Source organism: Pogona vitticeps, chromosome 2, assembly GCF_051106095.1.
Source record: "Pogona vitticeps strain Pit_001003342236 chromosome 2, PviZW2.1, whole genome shotgun sequence".
NCBI lineage: Eukaryota > Metazoa > Chordata > Lepidosauria > Squamata > Agamidae > Pogona > Pogona vitticeps.
The window spans coordinates 23,858,265-23,871,353 of NC_135784.1; the positions used below are offsets into that span (position 1 = coordinate 23,858,265).

The 13,089-nt window shown below is 45.1% G+C and overlaps 1 protein-coding gene across 2 annotated transcripts; it reads left to right on the forward strand.

Moving 5' to 3' along the window:
• Positions 1-873: 873 nt before the first annotated feature.
• On the forward strand, positions 874-12,799 carry LOC140704040 (uncharacterized). 2 transcript variants are annotated; one of them, XM_072988600.2, is made up of 3 exons: positions 874-1,885; positions 6,171-6,257; positions 9,224-12,799. In XM_072988600.2, exons 2-3 carry the CDS (start codon positions 6,224-6,226, stop codon positions 10,021-10,023), a joined length of 834 nt encoding a protein of 277 aa, XP_072844701.2. In that variant the 5' UTR covers positions 874-1,885; positions 6,171-6,223; the 3' UTR covers positions 10,024-12,799. The 2 variants fall into 2 exon arrangements, with proteins under 2 accessions (XP_072844701.2, XP_072844703.2); XM_072988602.2 differs by having other exon boundaries at positions 9,227-12,799.
• The last annotated feature ends 290 nt before the right edge of the window (positions 12,800-13,089 follow it).

Consider the following 13,089-nt stretch of genomic DNA (forward strand, 5'->3'; position numbering starts at 1 on the left):
AAAGCAGTTCCTTCGTGTTGTCTGTCCTAAATCAACCCTGTGTAACTTTATGCAGTCATTCACAAGTTTACTCATATATTATGAAGTCAAGTATTATGAGAAATGGAGAGACAGTGGAGGGGGGGGATACTGCACACCACTTTCTCTTGACAAAGCCACCTTTCCCACATTGTGCACCATGAGTACCAACTTCATAATTGTAAAGCAGATACAGTGGTGCCTCGCTTAACGAGCGCACCGCATAACGATGAAATCGCATAGCGATCCGTTTTTTCGGATCGCTAATGCGATCGCTTAACGTTTTTTGAATAGGGCTAAATTCGCTTTGCGAAGACCGGTAAGCGTTTCGCTTACTGATCTTCGCAAAACGAAGCCCGACGATCAGCTGTTCGGCGGCCAAAATGGCCGCCGGAAGCCCGGAAATGGCCCAAAATGGCCGCGCGCAGCGTTTTCGCGCCCTCATTAAGCGAGGCGAGGGCGCGAAAATGGCTGCCGGCCATTACGAAGCTTCGCTGAACGGTGAGTATTTGGCCCATTTGGAAAGCATTAAACGATGTTTAATGCGTTCCAATGGGTTTTTTTAATCCGTTCAACGATGCTTCAGCATAGCGAAGGTTAATCCGGAATGGATTAACCTCGCTATGCGAGGCACCACTGTACTGTAGTAACATAGAAAGGCTTAAACTCTACATAGATAGCTCAGTGGTTTGGGTCCCCACTACACATAAGATCCCTTTACAGTTCTGTTCTAAGATGACGGTGATTATTTAATATACAGTATTTTAAAATGGAGTCATATGATGTTTTTATTGTTATTTAATGATTTTATGATTTTGTAAGCCGCCCCAGTAGATGCTGTCTAGGGGGGTGGGGTATAAATTGAAAAAATAAATAATAAATAAATACTTCCCTCTTTCTCCTCTTCCTTCCTGCAAAGCTCATTGCTATACTTTGTGTTTTGCAATAGTTTGTCAATATTCTAAATAAACCTTTTTTTAAAAAAGTATTGTGAGTGATGGAGGGGTTGTGGAAAACCACATTGCCTCTCTCTACCTATGCAACTGCTTCCATCACTCGGGAAATTTAAATTTTTAAACCAGTGTTGGCTTTGAGGAGGAGCTGGGAGTTATCTTAGAGGGATACTGGGAATTGTAGTCCAACTTTCACGTTTTCCAAGCTGTGCGAATCGTGTATCACCGTATAGGAGAGGAGGAAAATACAAAAAAAAGAATAAATCCAGTTTTTGATTTGGGAAGGGGAGCAGATCCATCACCACCCTCCGAGAAAAAGGTGGTCTCAAAATCTCCTCACCCACTTCGCCTTCGTCCCTTCATTCATTCATCCATGCGATCCAGGAGGAGACTGGTAGGGTCTTCACATGCCAGGCTTTTGGCTCGACTTCAGACACGTGATAGGAAGCGGAAAACAAAGGGAAAGCCGCCTTTAAAAACACATACACACACGCATCACACGCGCGATCACAACAAAAAGGGAAACAAGATTGACAAAAACTGCCATTGTCCTCCAAAAGACGTGGAGAGGGGAAGCGCCTCCAGTAAAATCCTCTCACAATGAATTGCATGGCTGGGTGTACAGGCAGCTCCTTTAATTCGGATTAGTGCAACACCCCCCCTCCCCGGCTCGAGCGCCTCGCAACTACTTGTTCTGTGCAAACTCTGCAGCGTGAACTCGTACACGTGTGTTCCAATGAATGCACGCTTGTGCTGCATTGCACCCCGCTGTAGTGAATACGGGCACAAAACCAGGGGAGGCTCGATATGCTAATTAGCTAATTAGCTGAGGTCTGTGTGATATTGAAAACGAGATCTGAGGGGGAGAAATACAAACAGCCACAAAAAAAGACAACACGGGATTGCCTAGAGAGGTAAGTAAGGCTTTCTGTGCCGCGAGGTGGTTCGTAAAGTTCAAATCCCCGCCGCAAGACACGTGTTTAAGACAAATGTGGGAGAGTAACAAAAAGGGTTCCGTTTATGGGATGCCCAGTTTTTCCCTCCCGGTGGACCGTCTGGCAGTCTACCCCAACATGGAGAAAGAGAGTGGGGGTTATTGGACTGAAGTTCACCCGGTAACCCAGGGTCAGTTATTCTCTCCCCTCTCAGCCTGACCTACCTCGCCGGGTTGTAGCGAGGATAACGTGAGGAAAGCGCCGGTTGTGTCCTTCCTTGAGCGCTTGCACGCTTTCCCATGTGCTGCTCTGCTTTAGCTTCCCTTGATCGTTTGTGTGGGCTGCCCCCTGAGTTTTGGTTTATGTGAGGAGGGAGGGGGAGGACTCATCCTGTACCCCACTTTCTTCTCAACCTGTTGGATTTCTGTGCTGAAGGCTGTTGTTGTATCCTGATAATGGCAAAGGGCGTGTGGGAGGATGAAGATTTGTGAATTTTATGGGCAGAAAGAACAGGGTATGTGACTTGTGAAGAAGATGGAGGAAGGAAGGAGGAAGGGCATGCCCCCAAACTGGACAACTGTTTTGCACACTTTTCCCGGAGCAACTGAAGAAAGCGGAAGCTGAAATCTTTTGCTTAAAAATTTCTATTTGTTAGACACTCTTGTGAGTATGTTTTAGTGACTCACTGCATTCCTAAAATGAATCCAGAAGAACCTCGACTGAAGTGCTGTGTAGTTCTCATTATCTGTTTACACTCCCTCTTATTATATTATTAGTTAGGCATCCTTCAGTCTCGAAAGACTATGGTAGCGTGCTCTGTATGGAGGGCTTGGAACAGCGCCTACTGTGGCTGAGAAGGCCAATTCGAGAGTGACAGTCCCTTCCACACTGAAGACAAACCCAGTCTGTCCCCTGTCCGGCTCCCTGGTTTTGCTGCTTATGTGACTTCCTCTTTGCCTCGGCCTGCTGGGCAAGAGTCTCTTCATATTGGGAGAGGCCGTGATGCACTGCCTGCCTCCAGGCTGAACGGTCAGATGTCAGGGTTTCCCATCTGTTGAGGTCTATTCCTAAGGCCTTCAGATCTCGCTTGCAGATGTCCTTGTATCGCAGTTGTGGTCTCCCTCTGGGGCGCTTTCCCTGCACTAATTCCAGCTTGTTCTAGGACTGCTCTGTTTGGAACTTTGTCCTGCCAGGTGATGCCAAAAATCCGTCGGAGGCAATGCATATGGAAGGTGTTCAGCTTCCTCTCCTGCCTTGCACAAAGGGTCCAGGACTCACTGCAGTACAAGAGTGTGCTTAGAACACAGGCTCTATAAACCTGAATCTTCGTATGTGTCGTCAGCTTCTTATTGAGCCATACTCTCTTTGTGAGTCTAGAGAACATGGTGGCTGCTTTGCCAATGCGTTTATCCAGCTCGACATCTAGAGAGAGGGTGTCAGAGATGGTTGAGCCGAGGTACACAAAGTCATGAACAACCTCCAATTCTTGTGTGGAGATGGTAATAGAGGGAGGTGAGTCCACGCCCTGGCCCATGACTTGTGTTTTCTTCAGGCTGATTGTTAGTCCAAAGTCTTGGCAGACTTGCTGAAATGATTCATGAGTTGTTGGAGGTCTTCAGCAGAGTGGGCAACAATGGCTGCATCATCTGCGAAGAGGAAGTCCCGCATGCATTTCAGTTGGACTTTGGTCTTCGCTCTCAATCTAGAGAGATTAAAGAGCTTTCCATCTGATCTAGTCCGGAGATAGACGCCCTCGGTTGCAGCTCCAAAGGCATGCTTCAGCATGACAGCAAAAAAGATCCCAAAAAGTGTTGGTGCGAGGACACAGCCCTGTTTCACTCCGCTTTGGATGTCAAAGGGGTCTGATGTTGAGCCGTCAAAAACTACAGTGCCTTTCATTCCCTCATGGAAAGATCTGATGATGTTAAGGAGACGCGGTGGACATCCAATCTTGGGAAGTATTTTAAAAAGGCCATCCCTGCTAACCAGATCGAATGCTTTTGTAAGGTCTATGAAGGCCACTAAGAGTGGCTGTTGTTGTTCCCTACATTTCTCCTGCAGCTGTCGGAGGGAGAATACCATGTCAGTGGTGGATCTATTAGCTCGAAATCCGCACTGTGATTCTGGATAGACTCTATTTGCAAGCACCTGGAGCCTCTTCAGCACAACACGGGCAAGCAGCTTCCCTACCACACTAAGAAGAGAGATGCCACGGTAGTTATTGCAGTCACCCCTGTCACCTTTGTTCTTGTACAATGTGACGATGTTTGCATCCTTCATGTCCTGTGGTACTCCACCTTCCCTCCAGCAGAGACAAGAGACTTCATACAGTTCGGTGGTGATGATCTCCTTACCGCATTTCAGCACTTCAGCAGGGATGTTATCCTTTCCAGGTGCCTTGCCGGAGGCGAGGGAGTCCAAGGCCGCTTTTATTTCTGCTAGGGTTGGTTCGTTGTCCAGCTCTTCCAAGACAGGCAGGCACTCAATGTTATTTAATGCTTCTTCGGTTACTACATTCTCTCTGGAATATAGCTCAGAGTAGTGCTGTACCCAGCGTTCCATCTGCTGTGCTCGGTCCTGGATGAGCACACCTGTAGCAGACTTCAGGGGAGCAGATTTCTTCTGTATTGGACCTAAGGCCTGCTTGATACCGTCATACATTCATTTGATGTTACCTGTGTCCGCTGCTAACTGTATCTGAGAGCAGAGCTGGAGCCAATAATCATTGGAGCATCTCCTGGCGGCCTGTTGGGCTTGACTGCGAGCAGCTCGAAGAGCTTGCAAGTTGTACTCGCTAGGACAGGCTTTGTATGCTGCTAGAGCTCTTCTCTTATCCTCGATGGCTGGCATTAACTCCTCTGAATGGGCTTCGAACCAGTCAGCCATCTTTTTGGTCTTCTTGCCAAAGGTGGACAAGGCGGTGTTATAGACAGTGTTCTTGAAGTGTTCCCATTGTTCAGATGCATTTGCATCAGCCGGACCTGGAAGGGCTTCCTCAAGTGCTTGGGTAAATTCCTTCACTTTTCTTTCATCGCAAGTCTTGCTGATGTCAATACGTGGTCTTCCTTCCTTTTTCGTGTGATATACTCTCTTTGTTCGTAGTTTTACTCTACTACACACCAGGGAGTGATCAGTATCACAATCAGCACTCTGGTAACTGCGTGTGATCGTAATACTAGGAAGGCTGGAACGTCTAGTGAGGATTAGATCAAGCTGATGCCAATGCTTGGATCTTGGATGCCTCCAGGAAACTCTGTGTTGCAGCTTCGTGTTAAAGAATGTGTTGCTGACACAAAGACCATAATAGCAGCAAAACGCCAGCAAGCGTTGGCCATTTTCATTCATCTTTCCAATGCCAAAACGGCCTAGACAAGTGGGCCAAGAATTATGATCAGCACCAACTCTTGCGTTAAAGTCTCCAAGAATGAACAGTGCCTCTCTTTCAGGGACTTTTTTGATAGTAGCTGCCAGATCGTCATAGAATTTGTCTTTCACTTCTGGAGTGGCTGACAGTGTTGGTGCATATGCGCTAATGAGGGTTACTGGTCCTGCTGATGAGTGGAGCTGCAGAGACAGGATTCTTTCACTCCCCACAGTAGGTGGAACAATGCATCTCAGAAGAGTATTTTTGACTGCAAAGGCAACACCATATTCCCTGGTCTCATTCGATGGTTTTCCCTGCCAGAAGAATGAGAAGTATTTTTCTTTGACAGATCCAGAGTCTGGCAGTCTTGTCTCTTGTAAGGCAACGATGTCCATCTGCAGTCTACTCAGTTCCATGTCAATGACAGCTGTCTTGCGCACATCATCTATTTCTTGCAGGTCGTTAGGAAAGCCGTAGTCAGGAAAGCCAGGGGTCATTGTCCGTACATTCCAGGTGCCCAGCTTTATATTATATTATTCATCTATATTATATGCTATTATATTGGCCAGAATGCTATTGCCTGTATAACTCCAGAGATGCAAAATTCAGTGGTGAATTACCATTAAGTTGAGAAATCAGTGTAAATAGACAATTGTTATTGCACATCAAATCACACAGCTGGTGTGCAATAGCAAATTTGTATGCCATTCTTAATTTGTGGCAGTTTGCACCAGTATTTATTCTTGGGGAGCATGGCTAATTTGATTCTAGCTACTACAATATATTAATTACATTGTATATTACAATAAAGTAATATTGTTATTAATGTAAATCTAGGAATACCTTCTAAAAATCTTATCTCTTTTGTCTACGTAAATGACGTGGCTCTGTGTTTCTCAGAGGAACAAGTGGCTGTGCAAGATTCGAACTCAAGATCTACGTAGGGAGACAACATGGAGGAAGATCACGGCAGCGTCATCTCACTCGGTAAAGATACTGTTCATTTGTCTTCTCTACCCCTGTGTCGTACCTAATATGACTCCTGATCTTCTTGTTAAACTAGATGCCCTGGGCTAGACCTTAACATGCAAAATGGTGAAAAAGGCAAACTTCTTATTGGCAAACATTGGGAAAAGCACAAGAGAGAGAGAAAAATGCCACTATCATAATACTTTCCTACAAATCACGGGTGTGACGGCACCTGTTCTAGCTGCCGGCCAGCTGACTTTAGTGTACAGTTCCGATCATCTAATCATCATCATCATCATGTGCTGTCAAATCAATTCTGACTAACGGTGACCCTTTTTCAGGGTTTTCCAAATGTAAGGAATACTTCCTCTGGGGTGCCCTGAGTCTGTGCAGCTTGCCCAAGGCCACACAGGCTGGCCCTGCTCCCAAGAGGCACGGGGGCGGGGGGGGGGGGAGCCAGCAAAGCTCATTTTAGAGCTGGGAAAGTTTGAGAAGGGAGCAACTGAAATGGATTAGCTGACCGTTGTATCTCTCTGACCAGGGAAAGAGTTGTTGGGAGCTTTTCAGTGTGTGTCAAAAGTAAGGACCTTTTGGGGTCAAGATGAAGAATCTATACAATAAGGTCTGGAGTGAAGGAAATGGGAAAAAGGAAAGTTTCCACCCTCTTCTTTTCATACTTAGAAGACTAGACAGTGCACTGATGCTGTATTGAGAGAGATTAAAGAAGAGACGAAAGGAAGTATTTATACTACAGCTCGCAGCTCCGCTTTGGAACAGGCTACTGCAAAACGTACTGACGGTCTTTGGGCAACTTTGGAAAGAGATCAGAATTCCATTCATAGAACTGCCGGCTAGCTCAACGGTTTAAAAGATCTGGCTGCGGAGCCAGAGGCTGGGAGTTCGAATTCTCCACCATGCCTCCCTGACAGGGCTCGGTCTTGATGATCCATAGTGTCCTTTCCTGCTCTGCAGTTTTAAGACAAGGATGATGATTGCTAGTCACAAGGGCTGTGCAACCTCCAGTATCAACACAGTATATTTCCTAGAAGCAGTTTATGCAGAACAAGCTGTGGGAGAAGGTTAGTGGCAGGCCATTAGAGAACCAGAACGGTGAAGCAGAGTGCTCTTGCATTCCTGCAATTAAAATGAAGGGTGGGTTAATTAATTTGTGTTAAATGCTTTGTTTTCTTTTTAAGTCATCTATCACATTTTCCCCGGCTTCAACACTTAGGAAGTCGCTTACCTTGGGAGATCCACCAGGTTCCAGTTAATTGAATTTTTTTAGTTAGTGCTCTTATGTTCTTTTATCATAGATTTTAATTTTCTGTGTTATCTGCTGCTTGTTTGTTTATTTCTTCACATTTTTGTACTTACATAAAGGCAAAAGTAAAGGTTCCTCTTGACATTTAGTCCAGTCATGTCCGACTCTAGGGCGCAGTGCTCATCCCCATTTCCAAGCCAGCGTTTGTCTGAAGACAGTTCCGTGGTCACGTGGCCAGCATGACTAGACACAGAATGCTGTTACCTTCCCACCGTGGTGGTACCTATTTATCTACTCGCTTTTGCATGCTTTCAATCTGCTAGGTTGGCAGGAGCTGGGACAAGCAACGGGAGCTCACTCCGTCGCGTGGTTTCGATCTTATGCCTGCTGGTCTTCTGACCCTGCAGCACAGAGGTTTCTGTGGTTTAGCCCGCAGCGCCACCACGTCCCTTACATAGCTTTTTTTTAAAAAAGAAGCCTCTTAATGTGCAATACAAGGCAACCTCTAGCATTGGCAGTGCTATCAGATCTTTAGTATAATGGGAACATGACTTACTTCCCAGCAAGCAGAGTAATTGAGTGGACCATCTAATAAATTCCCAAATCTGTATTGTGATAATGGCCAAAATCCTATTGCCAGTGGAAAGTCAACAAGTGTAAAGTCAACAGACTTAAGTTACAAAGTCAGTGTAGATATTGTTTGCTGTTGTGTACTGAGTCTGACAATTTGGCGTGCAGCATGCAGACTTTGTAACTTAAGGCAATTTGTCTTCAGAAGTTGCCATCTTTGTCTTATGGTAATGGGTGTAATTAGTAGGATAGTGGCCAGCGCTCATGTTAGGCCATCCAAAAAGGTACCCCAAATCATTTTGGCCACTAAAAGAGGTCAGAGGAGCAAATCTTAATGGGTGTCTCACAATCTTCATTTTGTACGGGGCATTTATTTGTTGTTTTGACTGTAGTTGTTATGTGCTGTCAAGTTGTCCCTGACTTGTAGGTACCAGATTAATGAGCTCTCTTCAAAATATCCTGTCCTCAACTGCCTTTTCTTTACTTTATTTAGACCTATACCCCGCCCCTCTAGACAAAGTCTAGTCGGGGCAGCTTATATAAATGATAAAATACAATAAAATAACATGCATAATGATACCTAATCATAAAACCAACTAACTAACTGCCCTCCTCAACTCTTGAAAACTCAAATCTGTGGGTCCTTAGGGAGTCAGTCCATCCCATATTCGGTCATCCTCTTTTCCTGCTGCCTTCCACCTTTCCCACCTTTACTGTCTTTGTGGAGAGGGGGGATTTGCTGCTTGGGTAACAGCCTATGCTCCATATTATTTTACTCAGGCTTCGTGCTCTGGAGAGGATACTCCAGCTTCGCATACAGTGTCGAAGTCCTCCATACAGAGCATGTTACCATAGTCTCTCGAGACTGAAGGATACGTATGATGATGATGATGATGTATCCAAAGTAGGCAGCCTCAGCTTCAATGTTTTTGCCTCCAGAGATAGTTTAGGCTTGATTTGATCTAGGACCCATTCGTTCATCTTTCTGACGGTCCAGGGTATCCACAAAGATCTCTTTCAGTACCACCTTTCAAACAAATCAGTTTTTTTTCCTGTCCGCTTTCTTGACTGTCTAGCTTAACTGTCCAAAATTGAACAGTTTTGACTGTATATCTGTATTTTTTTAAAATGACATTTCAATTCTCTGTTTCAGCAGATGATAAACATGAAAGAATCTGCCCCAGAGAGGATCCTGATTACTATCCAATCTATGGGAAAAAATTTGGGGACAAATCAGATATAATGAACCGAGAGAGACCTAATCCCACAGAGAAGCAGTACCAGTGCTCAGACTGTGGGAAAGCTTTCAAAAAGAGGTCAGCCCTTCTCACCCATGACAGGACCCACACGGGAGAGAAGCCCTATAAATGTTCGGACTGTGGGAACAGCTTCAGCAACAAATCCAGCCTTACGAGACACAAGAGGAAACACACCGGTGAGAAGCCCTTCTGTTGCTTAAACTGTGGGAAAAGGTTCAGCCAGAGTTCGAGCCTTATCAGACATATGAGAAACCACACGGGCTTGAGACCTTACATATGCTCTGACTGTGGGAAGAGCTTCAAGCAGAGTTCTAGCCTTCTGGTCCACGGGAGGACCCACACGGGGGAGACGCCGTACAGCTGCTCCATCTGCGGGAAACGCTTTTCTCAAAGTTCGAACCTGGTGAAACACGAGAGGATCCACACCGGAGAGAAGCCCTACCGATGCCCAGACTGCGGGAACACCTTCAGTAACAAATCCAGCCTTACAAGACATAAGAGAAACCATACAGGGCAGAAACCGTATAAATGCTCACAGTGTGGGAAAAGATTCAAGCAAAGTTCTGGGCTTCTTAAGCACGAGAGAATCCACGCACGGCAAAGCCTGTTGAAATACGCCGACCCTAATAAGGGCTTCGACTCCAGTCCCAGTTTGACCCCACATGCGAGAACCCACACAGGGGAGTCCGTATGAATTGCTCACTGTATAAAAAAGAAGTGGGTTTTTTAAAATATGTTTCAAACCTTCTTTTAAATGAGATAATGATGGGTGGTGTGGACAGCTTGGCTTGTGAAGGCCTGGACAACCTGTGACCCGGCGTCTGTCAACTATTTGACTAAAATATGTTTGTTTTTATTGTCACAAACAAAAGAACAACTACAGTGGTGCCTCGCTTGACGACGTTAATTCGTTCCAGCGAAATCGCTGTAGAGCGAAAACATCGTCAAACGAAATTAAAAAACCCATTGAAATGCATTGAAAACCATTCAGTGCGTTCCAATGGGCTGAATACCTGCTCGTCCAGCGAAGATCCTCCATACGGTGGCCATTTTTTGTGCCTGTCAAGCAAGGAATCTGTCCTAGAAAACAGTGGGGGGCCATTTTCTTCAGCCGGCAGCCATTTTGAAACCCGACAATCATCGCACAGCGAAAAAAAACCATTTAAAACATTGTTTTGTGATCTCAAAAACCTAATCGTACAGTGATTTCCTCATTAAGCGAGGCACCACTGTACGTGACAAGTGCTTGGTGGAGGGGCCTGGTGGTGAAGGATTTTAGAACTCGGACTTGAGACATGGGATTAACTTCCTCAGGAGATAAACTTTTAAAATGTCCCTATGGCTGAAATTCTATTGCGCTGTTACACAAGCAGAAAGCAAAACATTTACCATATTTTTCCATGTATACAAACCCCCCCATGTATAGGACGACCCCTTAATTTTTACCCTTGCCCGAGGCGAAGGAGCAGTCAGTGGGCAGCCGTGAGAGGCGGCCGAATGCGGCTGCTGCTTTGCCTCCATCTCCGCTTCCTGCTGCTGCCTTCTCTGTATAAAACGACCTTCAGTTTTTCCTCTAATTATTTTAGGAAAAAGTGTTTTATACATGGAAAAATACAGTACTTGTTCCTAGCCTGCAATTAAAGAGTCTTTGCTGCCAGTCCCACCTGAAAGTCCCAGGGTGACTTCGGAATGGCGGAGGAAGAATGAATGTTACACTTTTTGCCTTCCACTTGTGTCACAGCACAACTGCATTTCACCCTATGTAGTACAGGGACAAGTAAGCCTGGTGGAAACTGTTCTCTGATGGATGTGGAAGAGGGACAGACTAGAACTCGTCTTGAAGCTGAGCGAGGTGGGCTTGCAGGTCACTAGAGGCAAGTGACTGATTGTGTGTGTGTGTGTGTGTGTGTGAGTGAGTGATAAAAGTGGGAATGAAACGCAGTTGTGCTGTGACGCAAGCGGATGCCTCTGCTCTATGTTTTTGTTTAAATTTTTAGTTAGAAGTTTAGGGTTCAACACCTTCGAAAGTTCCTCCAAAGTTTGGACCAAAACCCAAAATAGGTTTCTTCCTCCACCCAAACCAACCAACCACAAATTGGAATAATTGGCTTCCACTGGAGCAGATGGTAGGTTACTGGGGAGGTATATCCTCCACTTCTAAGCTAGGTTTTACTTTCAGGGTCATGGGGGTTGCTGTCCCCATCACTAGTGTTGGGGCAGCACTAGTGAGAACTGTAGAGAGAACCCAGTCTGGTCAGCTTCTGCACCTGGAATGGGGTCAGAGGACACCATTTTGCTCTTTGCTTCTAGCAGCAAAAAGTCTTGCACTTGCCTTGCCTGTCATCCAGCCACAAGATGGCTTACACCAGAGGGAGGATTTTTTGCCCCAAGAAGCATTGTGTATGTCACATGCATCACTAAAGCTGGCTAGCCAATAAGCTCATGAAATGTTACTGGTCTAAAAAAGTATAAATTCTTGCTTGCTTATAGGCCTTTTAGAAGAGGAGGGAAAAGAACTGCCATGTTGAGCCTGCCATGTTGAGCTACCTTGCATTTTGTAGAAGCGTAGAAACATGGTGTTGGAAGGGGCCATATAAGGCGATCAAGCCCAACCTCCTGCTCAAGGCTGGAATACAAATCAAAAGCCGATCAGACGGATGGTTGTCCACTTTCCTCTTGAATGTCTCCAGTGTTGGAGCGCTTCCCACCTCCCGAGGTGCAATCGGTTCTGTTGTCGTACTGCTCTAACAGTTAAGAAGTACTTCCCAATATTTCGCTGAAAATCTGGCTTCCTGTAATGTGAGTTCATCATTACATGTCCTGCACTCGGGGATGATTAAGAACAGATCCTGCCCCCTCTTCTGTGTGAAGACCTTTTATAATGCACTGCCTTGCATTTCCATGATATCTGGGAAGAAAGGAAGGCCTCTTGCTTGTGATTTTCATGGAAACACATATTATTATTAAAAGGCATGGGTGGGGGAATCCATGGCTTCAGTCAACTGGTCAGGCAGAGGAGCTTCCAATTGCTCCCATCTGGCCCCACTGGAAAGAAGAGACTTTGTTTTTTCTGGCTCAGAAACCAGACAAGCTGGTGTAGGAAGAATAGGATTATTCACCCTTTTTCTACAAGTCTTCTATGTCTTTCTCACCTGCACATAACTCCTAGTCACAATGGTTAAACACAAGACTGTATTAGAAGAAATTGATCACTGTCCTATCTAATTATTATTAGTTTTACCTCAGTTAGGGATATTAGTAGTCACTGGCTGTGTCCATAAATTTAAGAATGTAACTGGATACCACTGGAGTCCTTTTACATTAATAATGTCTTAAATGAAGGCACACCAGTAGGTATTTTCTTAATATTTGTTTAAATGCATTTGAAGATGATCCTGCATATTCTTACTTCCCACTGTGAGATTTAAGCAGGATTTGCTCCTGAATAAATGTATAATTGGGCTATTTAAGTGTGTCTCTTTATTATTGTGTTTTGTCCGTTTTTTGTTAAACTTTAGAGGCAATTTTCTCAGTGATTTTATCATTATATTCTTGTGTTAGATACCATGGTCTCTCAAGACTGAAGGATGCCTAATGTAATCTAATCTTGTATTAGGTCTCACACTGGATAGAGGCCTGTATTTGGGAGTGAGAGTTCTGGGTTCAGATCCTACCCTACTGTATTCTTGCTATGTGCGAGTCAGCCTTGGCTACCCATCTGTAAAATGGAAATACCCCTGGCCTACCTATGAGGGATGTT